Raw genomic sequence first — 24,152 nt, forward strand, 5'->3', positions numbered from 1 at the left:
AAAAAAGGTGTACTTGTCGAAATTCGGTAGCATCATTGTATAAGTAAATATTTACTTATACAATGGTAGCATGTACCATTTTCGAGAAAAATGAAGTTGCATTTTTTTTGCTCACATAAAGCGGCACAAGTACATTAACAAAATATTAAATTGAAAGAGGACCTTACCATTGAATGAATGAAGACATTTAGCTACCAACAGTATTTGCATTTAAGTCTATAATTTTAATTTCTTACGTATCACATGAAACAGTTAATTACGTATCACGTTAAACAGTTAAGTTTATTAAAATAAACAGATTATGGTAATTAATTATCTATTATTAACTAATTTTAGATTTTGTAAACTGCTACACTACCATTACTAAAATAAACAATTGTTGAATGGACTGAATTATTGATGGACATGAATGCTTAAAAAAAGTGATAAGAACAGAAAAATACTAGGAAACAGACTCGGAGACATACAGAACAAAACAGCTGCACAATTAAATAAATGTGCAAACTCGAAATACTACAGTAGATACTGAAATTGTCCCCCATTTCCTTCTATGCAACTTCATTTTTCTCGAAAATGGTACATGCTACCGAATTTCGACAAGTACACATTTTTTTTGTAGTATGCTTTAGAGTTTACAGAACCATTTAGAAATGTAATAAATTTTTACTTTTAACATATTTTTTTTCGATTGTACCCTTCCAATTACCTACTTGTATCGGCGACATTGCATTTCAGAAAGAAACCGTTTGCACATTATTCTTGACATATAATTGATGTTTGCTCGTGTACAAATTTTGACATTTTTATCTTTAGCCGATTTAAAGATAATTAAGGAAAATCATTTGGAAAGAACAACTTCAACACACTGTATCTCGAAAACTGGGCGTCTACATGAACTACCCCTTTTATTTTCCCATGAGGAACTAGCACACAAGTTTTTTTGAAACATGAACAGGACACCCTGTATATTCATTGGAACTTCTCAGGTCTATTTGATTTTCAATATTTTTATTATCAGTTTCATCAAAATATGTTAATAATAATCAGTTATTGACCATTTATCAGTCGCGATCTCGAACGTATCATAGTTATTTAACTGCTGAGACATTACTGAAACAGACCCTGGAAAAGTTGCTCCACAAGTTGTTTTATTAAATTTTAGTAAAGCGTTATGATATATTGCTTGTCATTCTGCGCTTTTTAGGTCTTATAGACAAATCGATGAGAAAGTCAAGGTTCCGAGAGCCCCAAGGGTCTATTTTAGGGCCCCTTCTTTATATGTGCTCCCTATACACTCAATTTTGAAACTTATTTCAGTCACTTTAAGTTATTTTTATGTAAAAGACACACGATTGTATTTTCCATTTCCTGTGTCTGAAAAGCAAACATAAGTAGTATTAATAATGCGATGCGCATATCTATACAAATAATAATGAACTTGTTATTGGCAATGAGGTTAAAAAAGCTATCATATTGGACTCAAATTAATTGCTTAAAAAAATGGTTTGGCAATTATCTGTCGAGTTTATTAATTAACGAAAAATAACCCTATTGTACTTTGTTATACAGTTATTCACTTACTAATTTCCATGATGGTTCTAGAATGTTTAGAGAGTTAGGTATAGTTCCATATTGATCTTAAAAACTTTAGAAAAGTATAAGATGGCCGTGTCAATACCCTGGGAGAGTTTTTGAAGGTTTGACTACATTTTGTTATTTTGAAATATCAAAGTCGTCAAAGTTTATAACATGTTGTGTATTAATTGGGTTAAATAAAGGAAATTTGGTACAGGATTCGTATTGTATCCTGTAGTTAACAACAACAAATAAATATCATGAATTATATGAAATGAACTTATTTTTTTATAATCTCGTTTAAGAAAAACTGGCTAAAGTAAATTATTTTTTCTTGGTTTTTGCTTCTGCCTGTTTAGCTTGCATTTCGGCTTGTTCTTCCAACAACATCTCCACTGCCCTAGCGCGTCTTCTTACTAAAGGAACTTTGCTCCACCACTGTTCAAGCGCTTCTTCTTCTTCTTTATAAATAGGCGTTCGTTTGCACAAAACATTTACCAGTTCCAGCGGGCTCAAAGGGTGAATCCGAAGTTGAAGCATCCTCTTGACTGTCATAACTTCATTTACTGTACTTATTATGGAACCTGGTGGAAAAATCGATACATTATTTTTTTATTTCTAGATATAAAGGAATAATCTGGTATATTGTCCAGGTAGGTCAGAGAGATCAGCAGTGTCGGCAATTGGCAATTTTTTATCGCCAAGCACCTAATGTTATCATTTCTACGGGTTTTCATAAATGATTATAAGCCACGTGACCGTAGGCAAGCAACATTGCACGATGGGCATTGCCAACTAAAAATCCTTAAATCAGTATCAATGATTCATTTGCAACAATGACAAATCGTTAGGTCTACGCTTGAAATAATGTGATTGCTTATTAGTTGAACAAAATGTCGTGAAAAATTACGCAACTCATCAGTCAAAACAGAATGTTTTGTTTTAGCGTAATCTTGACTTTACTGTTTTAATAATCTTTAATTTTACAAAAATTTTATTGCCAATGAGAAGGAAATAAAATCACAGTTCCAAACAAAATTACTGCTCACGTGGCATATAATCATTTATGGAGGCTTTGAAATAATTTTCATAAAAGAACATTAATTTACAAGATTTTATATTCCACGAGTATAATTTCGTTATTTATTGTAACTATATCAAATTTTTTATGACAATTAAATCAGATTTTTATTAAAAATGTGTTGGTGGTGACTAATAAAAAAGTACAGAAAAACTTTAAAGAATAAATCGAGATAGACAGGGTGTTCCGCATAAGAACCGACACAGGGCAGGTGCATATAGGGGTGTCCAAAATATTGTAATTTAACCAAACTTACCTATATACAAAGTTGCACCCCTGAGAAGTTATTAGCCCCCAAATTGGGGCCTTAAATTTCGAAAAAAAATAATATCTCTTCAACACTTTACCGCAGAAGAACCAAATTTGATGACATGATTTAGGTTTATTACTGGTCTTCTTTGACTATGATTTAAAGTTAATTGAAGCACTACAAGGTGTTCATTGGGGATGACTCACCCCTAAAATTGTACGGAACTTTTTTTTCATTGACCGAATTGAAAAATAATAATGTTAATTCACAGCAGAATTTAATTTAAAATCTTTTCTACTATTGTTAAATATCAAAAAACTTTAACAATTAACAAACAATTGCCTCTGATTATGGCTGAAATTGGCTGGAAACTTTACATTTAGCGAACAAGTTGATATGCTACCTGTGCTGGATTTCTGCGAATGAAACTGTAGAAATGTGGAAGAATTATTTAAATAAAATAATTTTATTACTATGACAAGTTTGAAAGATACCTATATTCATTGCCTACTACTGACTTTGATTATTTTCTAATGAACACTGTAAAAATCTTGTGTCAGTTAATACGGTTTTTCTTTAAAACCATAAAGTTTTTTGATATTTAACAATAGTAGAAAAGATTTTAAATTAAATTCTGCTGTGAATTATCATTACTATTTTTCAATTTGGTCAATGAAAAAGAAGTTCCGTACAATTTTAGGGGTGAGTCATCCCCAATGAACACCTTGTAGTGCTTCAATTAACTTTAAATCATAGTCAAAGAAGACCAGTAATAAATCTAATAGACTAGGCGGTATCTGTTTTGCTTTGAATCGTATATCCACGGAGATTTTTGGCTTTTTGGCTTTCTAATATCACTAGAAATGAAAATTTTTTTATGCGCATAAAAAAAACGTGGGCTTAACTTTTGGCGGCACAATATGTTAAAAAAATTGGAAAATGTCATATTTTTTTTCCTATTTAATTATGTATCTTTTCAAGAGTTGATTTTAGGCGAAAATGGAAAAGGAAAAAAATGTTTGTAATTAAATTTTACAAATTATGACTAGTTACAAATCGAATGAATCATGACTATTATTGTAAAAGTCGAAAAAATCGTCAAAAATGGGGTTAAAAAACAATACATTTTAGGGAATTTTTTTGGGGTCTTTAAATTGGGCATAGGATCTTCATACTTGGTTCAATAAAACTTCATATTATGTAGAATCATCACACCAAATTTCATCAAAATCGGTTCGATAGATTTTGCATAATAATTTTGCAATCCAGATTTTGAAAAAAAAATTTCAAATTTTCAAAATTTTGCACAGCAAAAACCAAGGCCCTTAGATACTTGAACATTTAATCACGTATAGAAGGGCTCTCAAGCTTTCTAACTTTTTTTGAAAAATTCAAATCCGTCTGTTAGGAGAGCTCTGGCGCTTGTTTAAACATTGGTCGAGTGTTCGTACTATAATTTTGTACTTTTGTAAAATAATGAGTGAATTTCTCATTTGCTTATATTTTAAACAGTAAATAATATTTAAATTATAGTTTAATCACACAAGGAATGATGATTAAATTAATAATTAATTCATTAATTAATTAATTACTAATTTTCGACATATTTTGAAAATAATTGTTGTTTAAAGAATTTTAGAATATTTAAATAAATTTGTTTTTGATCTTTGATAAACAGTATATAAGTTTATGCACTTATCTTTGATACAATAAAAAAAATAAAGTTGATAATTAAAGTAAGTTTAAAGATAAATAATTATCGGACTGTTGAAAAACCAATAATTATTAACGATAGTGATTTGAAATACGCTAATTGTTTTTTTTTAAATCGCGAGACATCGATTTAAAAAAAAATAATCAAAATCGGACCTCTAGAAGCTGAGATATTAAAAATTTTTAGGCGCGTCGCGGTTTTGAACTCGCCGATTCAATTTTGAGCAGGCTGAAGCGGCCGCGCTCTCTGCCACCACCGCCCGCACGATTTTCATGAATTTCTCGCTTGCATAAATAACTTTACACGCGTTTTAAAGTAGATTGCCAATGAAGAAAAGTATTGCAAACTTAGACCTGGTAAGTACTCGGAACACCAAATGTATTTTTCGAATAGATGTCCCTGTACATTTAGTGTAAATGACGCTTAACTTTGATCGGCTATGACTACGTAACTAATTGACCAATCGATCTGTTTTTTTTTAAAGAAGCATCTTTCCAATAACTTTTAAAACCTGCTTTAAAAAATTTGATTTGATTGAATATTCAGTTATTCTAATTGTTTATAAGTACAAAAATTCGACCAATGTTTAAACAGGAGCCAGAGTTCTCCTAAATGACCGAATCGAATTTTTCAAAAAACGTTTGAAAGCTTGAGAGCCCTTCTATATGTGATTAAATTTTCCAAGTATCTAAGGGCCTTGGTTTTTGCTGTGCAAAATTTTGAAAATTTGAATTTTTTTTTAAAAATCTGGATTGCAAAATTATTATGCAAAATCTATCGAACCGATTTTGATGAAATTTGGTGTGATGATTCTACATAAGATGAACTTTTCTTGAGCTAAGTATGGAGGTTCTATACCCAACTTAAAGAACCCAAAAAAATGTTTTTTTAACCCCATTTTGGCGATTTTTTCGATTTTTACAATAATAATCATGATTCATTCGATTTGTAAATAGTCATATTTTGTAAAATTTAATTACAAACATTTTTTTCCTCTTCCATTTTCGCCTAAAATCAAGTCTTGAAAAGATACATAATTAAATAGGAAGAAAAATACATTTTTCGATTTTTTTTTAACATATTGTGCTGCCAAAATTTAAGCCCACGTTTTGTTTTATGTGCATAGAAAAATTTTAATTTCTACTGATATTTGAAAGCCACAAAGCCAAAAATCTCCGTGGATATACGATTCACCCAAAGCAAAACAGATACCGCCTAGTCTATTAGATTTATTACTGTCATTTAAAGTTAATTGAAGCACTACAAGGTGTTTATTGGGGATGACTCACCTCTAAAATTGTACGGAACTTTTTTTTCATTGACCGAATTGAAAAATAATAATGTTAATTCATAGCAGAATTTATTTTAAAATCTTTTCTACTAATGTTAAATATCAAAAAATTTTATGGTTTTAAAGAAAAACCGTATTAACTGACACAAGATATTTACAGTGTTCATTAGAAAATAATCAGTCAGTAGTAGGCAATGAATGTAGGTATCTTTCAAACTTGTCATGTAATAAAATTATTTTATTTCAATAATTCTTCCACACTTCTACAGTTTCATTCGCAGAAACCCAGCACAAGTAGCATATCAACTTGTTCGCTAAATGTAAAGTTTCCAGCCAATTTCAGCCATAATCAGAGGCAATTGTTTGTTAATTGTTAAAGTTTTTTGATATTTAACAATAGCAGAAAAGATTTTAAATTAAATTCTGCTGTGAATTAACATTATTATTTTTCAATTCGGTCAATGAAAAAAAAGTTCCGTACAATTTTAGGGGTGAGTCATCCCCAATGAACACCTTGTAGTGCTTCAATTAACTTTAAATCATAGTCAAAGAAGACCAGTAATAAACCTAAATCATGTCATCAAATTTGGTTCTTCTGCGGTAAAGTGTTGCAGAGATATTAATTTTTTTCGAAATTTAAGGCCCCACATTGGGGGCTAATAACTTCTCAGAGGTGCAACTTTGTATATAGGTAAGTTTGGTTAAATTACAATATTTTGGACACCCCTATATGCACCTGCCCTGTGTCGGTTCTTATGCGGAACACACTGTATTTTAGTTATTACCTACATTTTAGAAGAGAAGAACAATTTTATTTTTTATATAAAATAATAACTATATTTATGATAGCAATTAAAAATATGATTTCATTAACTTAAAACTTAAAATTAAAAATTATTTAAATACCATAATATCTGTATACCTGCTCATTTTTAAGTAAATAAACGTGTATTATTGAGTTTGTTAAAAACCGCAATCTAAATATAAAATAAATTACAAGGTAAATGGATGAAATGAATGGATAACTTTACATAAATCTATTAAACATTTTTATTGCTCGGTACATCCATACGCTTGTTCAGTTTCCTGGAATTACATATTTACTAAAATTAAATTTGCTGTTTTACTTGCAATGGTATTTAGTTTTATAAAATCTGTATGTTTTATTTCCAGCAATAGAACAAACAATAAGGAACAATTTCATAATAAAGATAAGGGCGCCGTATTCTTTAAATAGTGTTTTCCACAAAGGCAAATAATTTGAACCATTTAATAACTGAATAATCTAAAGCTTATCAAATAATAGGAATGTTATGTCATGCCACCTGAGTATTTTCAAAGACGCCGCAGTAAAACGAATAAACACGTGCAAAAAACGATCAAACCCTCAAGGTTTTAGGTACTGAAATCTACGAAAATACTAACTTTTTTATATATATAACTTCACATGTAAATATTCTTATAACATTTACTTGCTTAATCCTACATATAAAATTGTTTACTTTTATTTATAAGTACGTGAAAATTATTCTTAAAATGTGGGGTTAGGATAATAGTAAACGCATGTTTAACAAACGCATTTTTTAGTTATTATTTTATTTGAGTAAATTTAAATAGTAACAATGAATAAACAGAACATCAAGGATTTTATTTTTGTGCTTACTTTTGCTCTACACGTTTTACTTTTCAAGATTTCAGTACCTAAAAACGCCAGAAATTTGACTATTTCTCGGCCAGGGATATGGCCACCTTAGTGCTATTTTAGAATTCAAAGAAATTAAATTGACCTTATAATTTACCTGAAAGCTTTTTTATATTTTAACGAAATATTCTTCTCATTATGAAATTGGCACCAAAAATTAAAAAAAAGTTAATTGACGTTGTTTGAAATGTGTTCACCCCTTTCACAATCATAACAATGTTTTATTATTAAAAATGTATCCACCAGTTTTTGGAAACTTTGAGAAATATTTCAGTTAAGTAGATTAAGAGTAGAAGGAAAGAAGCTTTTTTAACGTAGACGTTGATGTTGATGCTCCTCATCAATTTCTACAAAATAATACAGCACATGGGGTGGCCAACTAGACAGTTCGATCTAGTGTCCATAGTGTCGTATTTCAGATTTCGAGCGGATTTCAGATTTTCAATCAGAACCACGTAGCTGTCTCTAACTACTCTATGTAGGGCGAATCCCGACTAAAGAACAGAAACGTGTCCTAGGCGACCCAAACTACCTTCCACGAGTCACAGAAAGCACGGAGCGGAAATTAACGTTTTCAGCTATGTTTTCAAAATTTTCACCGAAAGTCACTAAGAAGCTTCCAGCCGCCCCAAAATATTGAAACCGCAGCACACAACGCCGCCAGAGGCCGATGTTGTCGGTAGAGCAGCCTCAAACGACGATTTGCGAAAGAAAAAAATCACCTTAGTTTCGAATTTCGGAAACAACCTAAGGCGTACCCATTAAGAACTGCGATCGTACATCTACCCCTATGCCTTGTTATTCAGTAACAGCCACTTAAATTTGTAATAATTCAGAACATTGTTAAAAAATTTTCATAAAATTTTGCGAGCGCCTTGCTTCTAGCTTAGACCTCAGTTCTAGCGCCCCATTAACCCAGCATTGTCCCAAGGGAAACAATAAGCTCTTCGAAGCTTCTAAAAAATTAATAAATACTCATAGAAGTCCTACTCACTGGAAACAAATAAATTAGATTGTTTTGTTTTATCCTATTTCAAGGCAACTACACGCCTCTGATGGAGAATTCAGTTGGACAAAATCCTGTTCCACGACATGGTTCTCTAAGTGTGCCAAATATGTCTAACAGGGGTCAAATAAGGTAGACATAGCATCCAACGTGGATCACAAATGTCGGGACAACGAAACACTAATTTTATTGAAAGACGACAACAGACTATTTTGTGAAGATATATACATAAAAACAAGAGATTACGGGACTAACTGAAAGATAGTCAATCAAATGTTGACCACAATGAAAACTGAGGGTTATAATACTTTCTTGTATTATACTTTTTATATGCGAAAAAAGACAAAGAAGATTAGATGGATTTTTTATTGAATTAAGACTTTTACCACTAATATCAACGTGTTAATTTTTTTAAGTAGAAGATATGTTGTGTGACACCTAATTTGATTTAGGACTTAAAATATAAGATTTATGTTCTATTTTCTTAGTTAAGTTTTGGAAGCAGTTAAGCTGTTTATAATCCTACCTACTGAATATCCATCTGATATTTTAGTCATTACCCCCGTGTCAAATTGCCACCCAACAGCCATATATTGACCCAAGAGGTGTGTCCAAATGCTGAATCTTGAACTATAATTAGATCTGGGAATAAACAGGAATTTCTGGTATACTTGTTGCAGTAATTTCTGGTCGCTGTCCCAAGGGCAATTTGATACACCTATCAAAATGACTCTATCTTCAGTAGCGAAATCTGTAAATCAAATCTAATTATTAGAAACATTCATTAATTTAAATGAGTTACATTTTCTACCGAATTTACATAAATTAAAGGCTATTTAAATAAATTTATCGTTTATAATTAAGGAATCTGTATCTACAGTCATACATTAAATAATCAAAAGTAAATGTGCCATGATCAATTTGAACTTAAAATTTTGAAATTCCATTAACAATTGTTTTCAATTAGCTATAGCTATAGCTGTGTAATCACGATTTTTTTATAGTTTGTATATTGCAGTGCGGTATTTCATTTTGGTTTAAATTTATAGTAAAATATTTAGTGAAATGTCTGTGTAGTGTAAGCTATTTATTTCGGTAATTATTGACAGTGTGTGACATTCAGGGTCCTGTCTGATATTGTAGAAAAGCATGTATACGAATACAGAAAGAGTTGATATGGATCTATACTTTCTGTCAGGAGAAAACGGTGCTGTTGCAAGAAAACGAGAATTGATGGACTATTCCGACAGAGGAAGTACTGAATAAGAAAATGTCGGTTACGAGTTTTGACAACAATGCATACCGTAGCACCCAGGTGTGTATGAGCTTGCTGCTAATGTATGCTGTTGTTTGAGTACACACTAATTTGTCCACCGGCGGGTATAAAATTATGAAATAAATTATAAAAAAGTTTAGTTTTTGCGACGGAATTTGATAAATCAAACTTATATGATGTGTTTCTTAAGGTCAGAGGTACATCCATGTAAATATGTTACAGTTTTAGAAAAATTTACACTTTGTGAAAATAAAGCGTTTACACAAATTTACAATTATACAGGGCGCTACACAACAACCAACGTATCAAAAATGGAGTGTTTTCCTTGTTCAAATATAAGAATGTTTTCTTATTTAACGATTTGTATGAAGTTTTCGTCTTTAAAATTATAGAGTAAGTGAACATGTGAGAAAATGTATTGAAGAGCGTGTTCCGGACAAATTTTGTAATATAATATACAGGGTGTTAATGAACATATGTCAAATATTTTTGCCAGATGTTCGTTATGTCAAAATGAGGTAAATACACGGATTTGTGTTGAGTAAAATGTATTTTTAAAATCTGACTTACCTCAACATTACAAGGAACCGCCTTTTGAGAATTGCTGATTTTCATAGAGGATGTTCGATGTACCCACCATTTGCTTGCACACAAGCTTCAGCGCGACGTATCCAATTTGCTCGCACGCGTTGCAACATTGCCACGTCCTCTCGAATCGTATTACAAGCTTTGGCAATACAATATCACAGTTGGTCGATGTCACGAGCTTCCGTGGAATACACAACACTTTTCACATATCCCCACAAAAAGAAGTCTAAAGGGGTGAGGTCCGGGGACTGGGAAAGCCATCTAACTAGGCTGCCGCGGCCTATCCAGAAATCGGGAAAAGTCACACACTCTCACGTAGAAAATCGTGCACTCTCCGAAAAAAGTGAGGGGCTCCGTCATGCAGTAACCACATATTTTGCCGAACATTTAATGGCACGTCTTCCAATAACTCCAGCTAACGATTTTGCAAAAATCTAGATATAAAGCACCGTCTGGGCAATTCAAAAGGTCCTATTAAAGTGTCACTAACGATACCGGCCCACATGTTCACTGTAAACTGTTGTGGACGTTACGTACACCATTTCAATTAAAAAATTGAGAATTTGTTGCATGTTGAATATGAAATGGGTAAAACTTGGAAATACGGCTATTAAATGTACTCTCGAAAAACAGCACAGCAATCACTACAACAATGTATTAGAAACTGACTTTCGAATACAGTCCGGCTTCATAAGAAACCTACAAATTCGTAAAAAGTGTTACAGAATTTTTTGTAAGTACTCGCCGCGATANAAATACGGCTATTAAATGTACTCTCGAAAAACAGCACAGCAATCACTACAACAATGTATTAGAAACTGACTTTCGAATACAGTCCGGCTTCATAAGAAACCTACAAATTCGTAAAAAGTGTTACAGAATTTTTTGTAAGTACTCGCCGCGATAAAATATACAGGGATGGCCAGAAGTACGGAATAAAATTCATATCTTTTGAATGAATTAATTTTTTTTAAAACGCCGAAACACGGTAACTGATTTTGATTTTTTCCCATCTCTCGGTTATATAATAATTAATTTTTCTTCAACCCTCTAACCCCCAGCTACCCCTACTTTTTTTTCAAATGGAAACATAAGACATTAGGGGGCTCGTTGAAACGCTTATAGAAAACCGAATCCAGCCATACCAAATAAACAAGTTTTATTTTTTCAATAGCAAGGTTTTTAGGGTTGTATAAAACACCTACTTAATTAAATTTTATTTAGGTGCATTATCTTCAGGTGTTATCCTCCATGAATTTGCACAGAATAAAATAAAGAATTCGAAACTGTGCCTATCACTGCTAACGCAAAAAAGATATATTTTTTATGTGCGTTTTTTTGATACCACTTGCCAGGCTTTCTGGTTAATTTTTCGCTTTAGATGTAAACTGGTATTTGAAACGTTACTATTGTGTCAAAATCAAGTTATTTACTGAATTGCAATGGTATTGTTGGAAAGGCAACGTATCGAAATCTTGATATTGCTTGGATGTGGAGACAAAATAAGAAGTCAGGCTGAAGTGCGCGATCTATTTAATACGAAATATCCCGAAAACCAAATCTCGCAAGGGACAGTTAGTAAAATATTTCACAAATTTGAGGAACACGGTACAGTACAGACTTTGCCCAAAACTGGACGGGCACGTGCTTTGAATGAAGAAAAGAAATTAGACATTGCATTAGAACTTGTTGAAAATCCTCATACTTCAACTGTTTCATTGGCCCGCAATCACGATGCTTCTCGAACTGCAATTCGAATGTTTCTGAAACAAGAGAAATACCACCCCTATAAGGTATGTCTTGTCCAAGAGCTTTTGGAAGACGATTATGATAGGCGATTACAATTTTGTGAGGAAATGATGAGACGGTGTGACGACAATAATGGTTTTCAACGAGACGTACTTTTTTCGGATGAAGCTACGTTTTATTTAAATGGAGTGGTTAACAGGCACAACTATCGCTTTTGGTCCCAGGAAAATCCACACTGGACATGCGAATCGCATACGCAGCATCCACAAAAAGTTAATGTATGGGCAGGTATCATCAACAACAGAATCTTGGGCCCATTCTTTTTTGAAGAAAATCTTACTGCCGCACGCTACCTGGATTTCCTAACATTTGACCTGATACCTGCTCTAGCTGTGATTTTCCCTCATGAAATTGATCCAGATATACCGAATGAAAGAATTTGGTTCCAACAAGATGGCGCTCCCCCACATTTTGGTATTGATGTTCGAAGATACTTAGATGAAATGTTTCCAAATCGCTGGATTGGTAGACGGGGCACAGTTGAATGGCTGCCAAAATCCGCCGACTTAACACCCCTGGATTATTTTCTTTGGGGATATTTGAAAGAAAGAGTCTACCAGGACAGGCCGGATAATATTGAGAATTTAAAGATCAAGATTAGGGCGGAGATGCTGCCAAATAGTGAATGGACGACATTTTCATCATTTGCGACATTGAGTTTATTTTTGTAAATTATCTAGTTTCAATTTCTAAATGAAAAAAAAACTTGTTTATTTGGTATGGCTGGATTCCGTTTTCTATAAGCTTTTCAACGAGCCCCCTTATGCCTTATGTTTCCAATTGAAAAAAAAGTAGCTGGGGGTTAGGGGGTTGAAGAAAAATTAATTATTATATAACCCAAAGATGGGAAAAAATCAAAATCAGTTAACGTGTTTCGGCGTTTAAAAAAAATTAACTCATTCAAAAGATATGAATTTTATTCCGTACTTCTGGCTATCCCTGTACATATTTCAACAGTTCCAAAACAGTTTTAAACACATTTTTAATTATCTTTTTTCTCTATGACCTTAAACTTCCGATACAAGTTTGTGGCATCAGTTAACTAATTTTTGCTCCTTTTTCACCTCTTTAAATTTTTGACATAAGTTCATAAACACCCTGTATTTAACATTTTTCTGAAAGTATTATCTTTAATTATTACTGATTTATACCAAAATAGTGAAAGCTATGCATTACGATCATTTTTGCTCAAAATAAGTTTAACATTTCAAAAAGGACACATTTTTTTTTTTTTCAATGAGGAAAAAATATCCATCATACTTCATACCTTCGACACTAGATTAAGCACAAAATTTCGTTTCATCATCTTATTTTATTCCGAAAATATTTAATTATATTTTTTTGAAAATTTCAATATCTTATACCTAAAAAAGGTTTTTAAAAGAAATTATTCTCCTTAATTTTTGACACGTTTATGTGAATTGTTAATTTCAAAACAAACGCATAAATAACTAGTATTATTGTTACTCGAGTTGCTATGTCTTGCTTTCTGTTGTAATAAATACTCAATTTATTTCACCATAATTGATCAAGTAAAAAAATAAATAAATTAACATTGCGTGTCTAGATTACCATCCATTTATAGAATGAAACCATTTTCTCTGTAAACTCTTTGAGAAGTGAGATATAACTTACTTTTAACCATTTTCGGCAAATCCTTTTTTAATCTTTTTGGATCTGATTTATCAGTTTTGGGTATTTTCTTTACAAACGGCCTTTCCGCTGAATCCATGTAAATAACAGCAGGTTGTAGCAACTTGGATACCTTAACCACCAAGTGGATAAGCATAATTAAACCAGACTTCCCGGGATACTTCCCAACTATATTAGCAGGAGTTAGATCAAACAGCATAGCTCCTGCTTCCGTGCAAACCGCGTGAACTAGCATGTCCTTTCCGCTTCCTTTTGGACCAGCGAGCAAGACAGATTTCACGTGGGGTGTGGATTGGTGAAGATGGGGTGTGAGCAATGGCAAAATGCAATATTCGTTCACCACTTGTCTTATATCGCCCAAGGCTACTGGTGGATCTTTGCCAACGTTGTGTGCTGCAGGATAGAAGTACGACCTTTCTCCTTGAAAATCGCTTAAATAAGTTTCGGGGCATCTGTAAGGTTTAAGACATTTTTAATATCGAAAAGATTAATGGCGAATTCTACGTCACAAATTAATAGAAAATGTTACATGGCATAAAAAATACGGTATGTCCGCGGTTAGGGTGAATAAGAGGAAAAACATTTTTATTTTACGTTCTACGGAATCATTTTAATCATCATCAGCTGAAAATGTCACGAGAGTAATCAAACTATCTTTATTTTTAATATTTCTGAAAAGTGATATTTTGCAAACGTCGTGGAAAAAAATTACTTGGGTTTTTAAATTAAACAATTCGCACACAAAATTGGCTTAATTTTTTACAGAACATAATAAATTTGGAAAAAAAATTATGAATAATAATACATTATTCGAACACTCCCTCCACCGACGTTCACACAAATTTGAAGGCGTGTAAGGAATTCATTGTAGCTGCGGCTAATCTCTTCTAAAGATATGGACTGTACAGGGTGGGCAAATAAGCGAGGTAAGCGGCTGTATCTCAGAAACTAATGATCGTAGAGAGCTACGGTAAAAAATTTTATGGGTAAAGTGGGCAAGGGAAAATGCTGGAAATTATTTTCAAGTTTCCAAGATGGCCGCCAGTGGGCGTTTCCACCATCTTGAATTACATAAAGTTACGTTTCTCGCGATTTTCCCCAATGAATGTAACAAAAAAGTATTTGCGTTTTAATGTTAACTTAAAGTCGAATATTTTTTGTAAAAACAATTTTTCTCTATCTTTCGAAATAAAGTGGTGGGGGGTATTTGAATGTTGTTTTAAATAAATGCCTGTAACTTCGAAACGGCTTAATGGATTTGGATAAATTTGGTATCATTGAAAAGAGCATTTCTTGGGCTTTTAGGTTTCTCGTAATCATGACAGTTGCGACCTACACGGCCGCCGATAGAGGGCGTTATTCGATATTATAACCAAAATATTGGATTTTCTCAAAAAATTTAAATGCGATGATATGACTTTTTTTAGACTAGAAAATAGACAAATGACCAACCAATAAGCCTGCGCAAACCGCATCTTAATATCTTTTTCCTAACTCAAATTATTAAAAAAAATACTAAACCAGGAAAATTCATATATCCCCATTTAAAAATGCATCGGTTGCTTTCGATAAGAAGGCAAGTAGTAGGCCATGGACACGACAATCGCCTAACAAAAATATTGCCAAGTAACGTCAAACTTTTGTCACACGCAGCCTAATATTGTTGATTGCGTATAATTTGAGTACTTTTTAATCAAAATGCCTCTCACAAATAATGAAGCCGTTGACATGATTGCGATTTATTTCGAGTGTTTTCAAAATGCAGCTATAGCTGCAAGACAGTACGCGGCACGGTATCCAGATCGCCGTCATTACGGGAGAAGAATGTTTCCGCGCTTGGTACAGCGATTACGCGATACTGGAAGTTTTCGTCGTCCTAAACGTCGCAGGCGTCGCAATGGAAGGACCGAAGAAAACATTATCAATGTCTTGGCTTACATAGAATTTGATAGACATGTAGGAACTAGAACATTGTCTCTAGACTTGGGAATAGCACGAACAACTGTTAGAAATATTTTGAAAGATTATAGGTAAATAATTTTATCTTATTCCAAGTATCTTAGCACATACTCTCAAATACACAATTCAGTGTTATTCTGATTATATTATTTTTACGCATATGTTGTTTTTTACTTTTAGATTACATCCTTACCACATAGTTTTGCACCAGGCGCTAAATGAACAAGATTTCGATAATAGATTAAATTATTGTCAATGGATGCTAGGCATGCTTGAGGAAAACAGAAATTTCTTAACGGAAATTCTCTGGACCGACGAGGCTACCTTTAGTAGTGATGGTAGAGTAAACCGTCATAATATGCATTATTGGTCCGCTGAAAATCCGCATTGGTTAAGAGAAGTGCAGCACCAGGGACGCTGGAGCCTAAATGTGTGGTGCGGTATCATTGGGGACAGAATTATTGGACCTTATTTTTTTGATCAAGCTTTAACTGGTAACCGCTTCTTAGAGTTTTTGATCAACGACTTGCCAATTTTGTTGGAAGATGTGCCACTCGAAACTAGGAGAACTATGTTTCTGCAATTAGATGGTTGTCCGGCACATTATTCAATTAATGTCCGAAACCATATTAACGGGACCTTTCGAGAACGCTGGATAGGAAGGGGAAGCCTATTTCCTTGGCCGGCAAGATCTCCGGACTTGACATGTCTTGATTTTTACTTGTGGGGACGCTTAAAAGACATTGTTTTTCAAACTCCACCAACAACACGAATGGATATGGAAAACAGAATTCGAAACTCAATTCGTCAACTATCAGCGGTAGAAATCGAGGCTGCGGTTCTGTCGACTCAAGAAAGACTGGAACAATGTGTGGAATATGACGGAAGGCAATTTGAACACAGAAGGCATTAATCTTTTTTCAAAATCGGTCCTTTTCAGGACCACAACTTTATTTAAAAGGAAAATCGCTTATAAATACGAAAACGTGCGACTTAAAATCACAGCACTAAATAAACTGACATTTCTTGTGAATATTTTAGAGAGGAGTTTGTCTTTTATTTCCATGGCCTACTACTTGCCTTCTTATCGAAAGCAACCGATGCATTTTTAAATGGGGATATATGAATTTTCCTGGTTTAGTATTTTTTTTTAATAATTTGAGTTAGGAAAAAGATATTAAGATGCGGTTTGCGCAGGCTTATTGGTTGGTCATTTGTCTATTTTCTAGTCTAAAAAAAGTCATATCATCGCATTTAAATTTTTTGAGAAAATCCAATATTTTGGTTATAATATCGAATAACGCCCTCTATCGGCGGCCGTGTAGGTCGCAACTGTCATGATTACGAGAAACCTAAAAGCCCAAGAAATGCTCTTTTCAATGATACCAAATTTATCCAAATCCATTAAGCCGTTTCGAAGTTACAGGCATTTATTTAAAACAACATTCAAATACCCCCCACCACTTTATTTCGAAAGATAGAGAAAAATTGTTTTTACAAAAAATGTTCGACTTTAAGTTAACATTAAAACGCAAATACTTTTTTGTTACATTCATTGGGGAAAATCGCGAGAAACGTAACTTTATGTAATTCAAGATGGTGGAAACGCCCACTGGCGGCCATCTTGGAAACTTGAAAATAATTTCCAGCATTTTCCCTTGCCCACTTTACCTATAAAATTTTTTACCGTAGCTCTCTACGATCACTAGTTTCTGAGATACAGCCGCTTACCTCGCTTATTTGCCCACCCTGTACATCATCTTTAATTCGTTGTTTTAGCTGCTCGATGTTATTTTCCAATGGCCTGCTATACACAATCTGTTTGAGTCGGTCCCACAAGTAAAAGTTGTGCAGAATTGTTAAGTCTGGACATCGCGGGGGCCATTGCTATGGAGCATGCCGGCCAATCCAGCGATTGGGAAATGTGTTCTGTAACCAGGTCCTAACAGTTACAGCCGGACAATCGTCATGCTGAAAATAAAAACAATTTCGATAGGCCAGTGGTAAATTGTCCAATTCATTAGTAAAAATGTTTGGAGCATATTCAAGTAGCTGTTTCCATTGCATGTATCTTCAAAGAAGTATGGTCCTATTATTCCATAAAAGAATACCACACACCAAACATTTATGAGGGTTCTCTGTACTCTAATATCGCAAATGTTGTGAAGCAACAATTCCATTTGTATAAAGAGTGCAAAACATAATCTGTTGATGGAAATTTCGATCCATACCTCCGATCCACAAACAAAAATCGAGACGTTTCGCTTCATCGTCTTCCTCTAAAGTGTGATTGTAAATTGGCTTGTATGTCAGAATTTTATTTTGTTTCAACATTTTTTGTATGTATCACAATTCCTAAGAATTCTGAGCGTCTTCTCAGTGACATGGTTGGATATTCATTCACTGGCAGTAGAACTAGCACAGTAACGGCATCTAAATCATCATAGTTTTTCTTTTTCCTAGGTGTTTTTGCCTGTGACTCGGTTCTCAAAAAATTTTACTACTTTATATAAATCTGACTGCGCCACATGCACACCTGGGTATTTTTCATTGAAATCTTGAATTACTTGGCGATAACTGTTATCACCCTTACCGTAGCACTGTATTAGATATATTTTTAGCTGTACAGTTAGCATTCATCCGATAAATTGATTACTGTTAGGGGTTTTTAACGAAGTACAGTGACACAAGTGAAGAATAAAATATTATTTTATTCACAACCATCTATTTGAAATAAAAAAGTGTCCTCTTATTCGCCCTCACCGCGGAAGTAAATATTTGTAAATAATCAACATAGGCCAACTTTCCCACAAATTGGAATTATGTCGTATCTTTTAATTTGGAACAACTTTTCCTAGTGACACTTTTCAGAAGTATTAGAAATACCTTTACTTCTTACTCTCCTGATATTTTCAGATTTTTTATTTTCTGGACACCCCGTACATGAAATGTTAAGTTTCACCATGACAACCCCATTTTAAATTCAAGCAAAACTTCAAGTGTGCCTTTTTCCGTAAAATGTAAAATAAAAAAGTGTTTCCTCTTATTCACCCTAACAGCGGACATACATATGATAGAGAATATATAGAAAAATATTCATGTTGAACTTGAGTAAAACATTACTGTATAGGGAAAAATACCTATAACAGAAATGTTGACATTGACATTAGTTCACATTCCTTTTCTTTCTACAGACAGCATGAAAGGTCATATAATATGAAAACTGTTATTAGTTGCTAAATTAATTAATAAACATTTACTGTTCTTAATTAGATAGATAATGGCTTTATTTGAACAAATTTTGTTGCATAATATAACTGACTGATATATAGAATGATTCATGTAGAATATTTATTATAAATGGCAGAAATTATAGATAAAAGTTCTTGAGACATTCTAAGTAAGAGATAAACTAATTCAAATTACCCAACTCTAAAAATTTTCCTAAAATTTCTCATCAAATGATGCCATAATTGTGCTCTTTGATGTCAACTATTTAGGCATGAGACAATACAAAAATGGTAATTGTAAAATAAATAGTTATTGATAGAGTTTATTCAAATCAACACTACATAGTAAATCGAAAAAAAAAATATACTCATATATTACAGTTTTTCCTTTTTCTTTCGTCTTTAAGATAGACTATATCCTAGCAAATCATCGATAAAACAATAGTAAGAGTAAAAGCCAATTTAGAGATACTAACCGTTTTATTATTCCATTTGCAACTAATTCTTCAAAGAGTGATTCTGTAGTACGATCTGGAGTCAGGTCTTTCTCTTTCTTCTTCTTACTTTTCTTTCCGGCCCTTCTAGCTTTTTTGCTAGATTTTCTCTTAGTCTTATGTCCTCTGTCCTTATCAAATGCTTCCTAGAAATATCGTGAATCGATATTATAAATAAAAGTGCCTAATTGTGAGTCGCATTTCAATTAAAGACTTCTGTACATAATAATCGCAGTCAGCTTAAAAATATGTGACCAGTACAAGTAGTTTTTTGGTGTCATTATTAATAAAGTCCTTAGCCTTAGACGAAAAAAATACTAAAGCATATTACAAATTTCAAAAATCCAAAGCTTTCGACCTAAGTAATGAACCAAAGATGTGGCAACTAGCCCGGAAATTGTTCAAGAAGAACGTAACCTATCTAAATTATTACCTGAAGTAACTCAAGTTCAGTCACCATCATCTCGTCAACCACTTTCCTTAACTCAGATTCCATGTCAGTCATTTGATCTTGTTCTATCAATTGCTTATCGTGAAACTGTCGCGGATTTTCAGACTCGTCTCTATTTTTCCAAACTTCTTCGTATTCTTCCTTTCTCAAATTTAATTCAGGGACGAATGTAGATACCATCGCTTTGGAAGCAAGATCTTCCTCTTCCTCGTTTGATTTACTGTCTTTCACTGATTTCGTAGTTTTTTCTTTCTTTGTTTTTGATTCCTTTGAAGATCCTTGTGTAGATTTACTTAATTCACTGTCAGTACCTAAAGATATGATATGTGCACCACATTTACATTGAGATGCTTATAAGGGTGGGTAAGGTTTTTGTAGCACAATGATTCTACACATTTTCATTGATTAACGTTAAAAAAAATATATATATTACTAGGTTTTCTGCATACTAGTCCATTTACTGAAGCATTTTGGCTACCAATTTTTTCGGATGGAATGGATTGACGTGAAATTTGAACTCTGGCTAGGGAATAGTCCAAGAAACAAAAGTTATATTGTGCCTATGTGTGCTTTTACCCTAGGGGTGGATACCACCCCTTCTGGAAGGTGGGAATTTTTTTATTAAAAATAACCTCACGATTTGACAGAGGGACGAATTCTAAGTAAAAAATTGTGCTATAAGAATTTTTTGTACAGTCGATACTTTTTGAGTTATTTGCGCCTAAACACGTTCGCTTTTAGCCCCAAAAATGCATGTTTTTGAGCCATTTTTCGCAAAAATCTCAAAAACCATAAAAAAAATGATAATAAACAAAAATGAAGGTAATTAAATAGCAAAGAGATTGCTTTTTTATATTTTTGTAGACGGTATAGAACCCGAGTTATGACTCCCAAAAGTTGAAGTTAATTTCGAAGATAGCTATAATCGAAACGTTCAACGTCCTGTAGCGGAAAAATTAAAGGTTTTTCGAGGAAAACTTATATAACACCTATTAAAGTTCTTGAAAAGACCTTTAAATTGAGTGGTGGAAGAAGTAGTTAACATGAAAACTAATGAAGTTACAATCAAAATAAAATGATTGTCTTGATTTAAAAAAAAAAAAAATCGGTATTAAAATTAACGACTTGACGGAAAAAAATTAAACGTATTCCTTCTGCAATTTACCTTATTTATGTAATAACAGTAGAATCTGGGAATTTAAACGATTTTAGAAGCCTAAATTTAAAAAATTTTTATTTACTTTTGAATAAAATTTTTAAATTTTTTTAAAAATCGCCTTTTTTTCAAAATATTTCAAAAACTAACAAAGTTATAAAAAATTAATACAATAAGAAATTGTAGGTTTTCGCTTACTGAACAATTTATTTTTTTTTTTAATTTTTGTAGGACAAAATTTGACCGTTAGAAGCTCAAAACTAAGCACCAAGACTGCCTTTCCTGAGCCTTTTAGCTTACAAATCTAAAAAACGAAGGGCTCAAAAAAACTGCAAATCACAGAACTTAAAAAGTGCTTTAAATTCCCTACAAAATGGTTTTTTGTGTAAATTTATATTGGAGCACTTGTGAACTGATTTGAGTAAGTATTTTAATAGTAACATACTCACACGTATCCATTTATAATGTATTTTTTTTTATTTGATATAAATTTAATAAAAAGATATTAAGAATAAATTCAATAAAATTAAAAAAAAATAATTATATCATCATACATATAATTTTTAGGAAATTTTTCTNGTAAAATTTTCGGTGCCGGTAAATCATCATCTTTGTGTATTTTGGAGCACTTGTGAAATGATTTGAGTAAGTATTGTAATAATATACATACACACACGTATCCATTTATAATGTATATAATTTTTTTTATTGGATATAAATTTAATAAAAAGATATTAAGAATAAATTCAATAAAATTAAAAAAAAATAATTATATCATCATACATATAATTTTTAGGAAATTTTTCTGTAAGAGATAGGATTTTTTATGAGGGGTAGGTTTTCCATAAGGGTTTTTTGGGTGGCTGAAAAGTTGCAATATATCATAGATCATTTGAAAACCAATAAAAAGTTTATAATTCAACATACGCATACCATTAAAACATCTCGAGCTTTCAATAATAATTTATTTTATTATAAGGGATAGTTTTTAAGGGTTGCAACTTTGTAATGAGTCGTAAGCTTTCTAGTGAATAACAAAAGAAACGCAATACATTGTGAATGCACCAAAAGAATATTTTAAACTGATAAAAACTTTTTTTTTATTTTTTTGGCCATGGAAGGTTAGTTTTTAGGGATTTTTAAGGGTTGAAAAGTAATTAAATTTCATAAATTATATTAAAAAACATGATAGAAACTTTATCCAACATATTTGAACATGAATTGAATCTTTAAAATACGTAAATCTGCGATTTTCGCATTTTGTTCGTACAAGGGTAGTTTTCACACTCAAATAGAAAAAAGCACACATCTAGACAATATAACTTTTGAAGTGGGGGGGTCAGATGAGCTTGTATGCAAATTTTCAGGAAAATCCATGCTGTCCATGCCAATCCATTGGGAGCTTTTACTTTATTTTCGCCTTCAGTGATTGGACTATATGGATTGGAAAAACTGTTGCCAAAATAATTATTTTACAGAAAAATGTTTTTATAAAAAAATGTCTAGTGAAAATTAAAATATATTACCTTGTCTACTTAGCATTAATCTGGAAGCACTTCTCTCTGATCCAGTATATTCGGGAATTTTACCAGTTTGCGTTTTATACTCATGAAGCCAACTTCTAATTTGATCACTTAGTTGCTCCAAGACTGTCCCTCTTTGAGTTTTCTCTAACTTTTCCCTACAGTCGGTAACCGCTTTCTCATATTCAACCTGCCTCTCCTCCTGAAGCTTCTTCCTGAATCTGCGATTTTCCAAATCCTTCTCAATCTCCTCACTCTTCGTTTTCGGGGGCGGGATCATTCCGATCAGCAACATTTCATGCAGTTTTCTTCTACGAGTAGCTCTACGAGCAGCGTATCCCCGCCAGATTTTCTGAATTTTCACTGCAGCGGACAGATTGAGAGCGAGCTTGCTTTCCTTCACCTCTTCCGACTCTTCGCTCTGTACCGGCTTGGATTTCTCCTTCATCGTTTTTATTTCTTTCATAAACTGGGCCCTCAGTCTGCCTTGTCTGGCGCGTTCGTGGGACTGTATTATTAAAATCGCTTGTTGTTCAGTCATGGGGACCTTTTCTATGGTCTTATCGATATATCCTAGTTTTGCCAAAACGCTGTCAATGACATTCTTTCTGTATTGTAATTCATTCCTCCTTTCTCTTCTGAAGCATGAGGGCACTGTTAATTCCATATCGAACGGCGTTAAATTTAATTTCTCCATTACATCACCACAGTGCGTCCATTCGTTAAGATCCGCCTCGACGAGATCCGATTTTAGTTCTAATATTCGTCCTAGGGTTGCTTCTAATAGTTTCCTAATCAGTATTCTCTTCTGAGGTTGCACTATTTGGTCTACGCACACCGTCAATTTATTCGCGATCAGTATGTAGCGTATGTATAAAGTCGCCAGTAATAGTCTCTCTTCCCTTCTATCCGCCTGTACTGGTTCTGTCTGTAAGGTGGTAGTAAGTAGTTCATGTGCCGATCTAAATTTTTCATCGTATGTTTTATGGGACATGGCTGTGTATATGGATCAAGGTTGTGAAATAACTAAAGAGCAGTTATTGTTAGCAGTTACTTGGCCTAGGACTGGTGTTACCACAGCAACATATGAGGCGTAACATGTTTGGTTACTATGGTTTTACAGTATCGAATAAACAATACCTATTTCGAGAAGGTATGGTACCTACTCGAATCAATATATATTAAAATCTGATAGCTCCGTCTGCGTCGCACGATCGCCACGAAAAAGCGCCGATTTCCAGACTCAAAGGCTTTGCGGGGAAGCCGCGCAGCGGCGACCCGCGGGGGGCGAAGCCCCCCGCCTGCCTTCCACCATCCGAACGGCGTATTTCGATGGCGATTTTTTGTCGTCTTCGAGGTGAATTTTGAGTTTTCCTCGGGCTCTGCGAGGGGCG

At 33.2% G+C, this 24,152-nt stretch overlaps 1 protein-coding gene across 1 annotated transcript; it reads right to left on the reverse strand.

Annotated features, from left to right (window-relative positions):
- Positions 1-1,899: 1,899 nt before the first annotated feature.
- On the reverse strand, positions 1,900-23,752 carry LOC108915669 (IQ and AAA domain-containing protein 1-like). Its single transcript, XM_018721766.1, has 6 exons — positions 22,762-23,752; positions 20,062-20,390; positions 19,611-19,774; positions 13,928-14,397; positions 9,146-9,370; positions 1,900-2,159 (listed from the first exon to the last, which is right to left on the reverse strand). The coding sequence occupies exons 1-6, from the start codon at positions 23,750-23,752 to the stop codon at positions 1,900-1,902; spliced, it is 2,439 nt and encodes an 812-aa protein (XP_018577282.1).
- Positions 23,753-24,152: the final 400 nt, after the last annotated feature.

Source organism: Anoplophora glabripennis, unplaced genomic scaffold, assembly GCF_000390285.2.
Source record: "Anoplophora glabripennis isolate ALB-LARVAE unplaced genomic scaffold, Agla_2.0 scaffold1050, whole genome shotgun sequence".
Classification (NCBI taxonomy): domain Eukaryota; kingdom Metazoa; phylum Arthropoda; class Insecta; order Coleoptera; family Cerambycidae; genus Anoplophora; species Anoplophora glabripennis.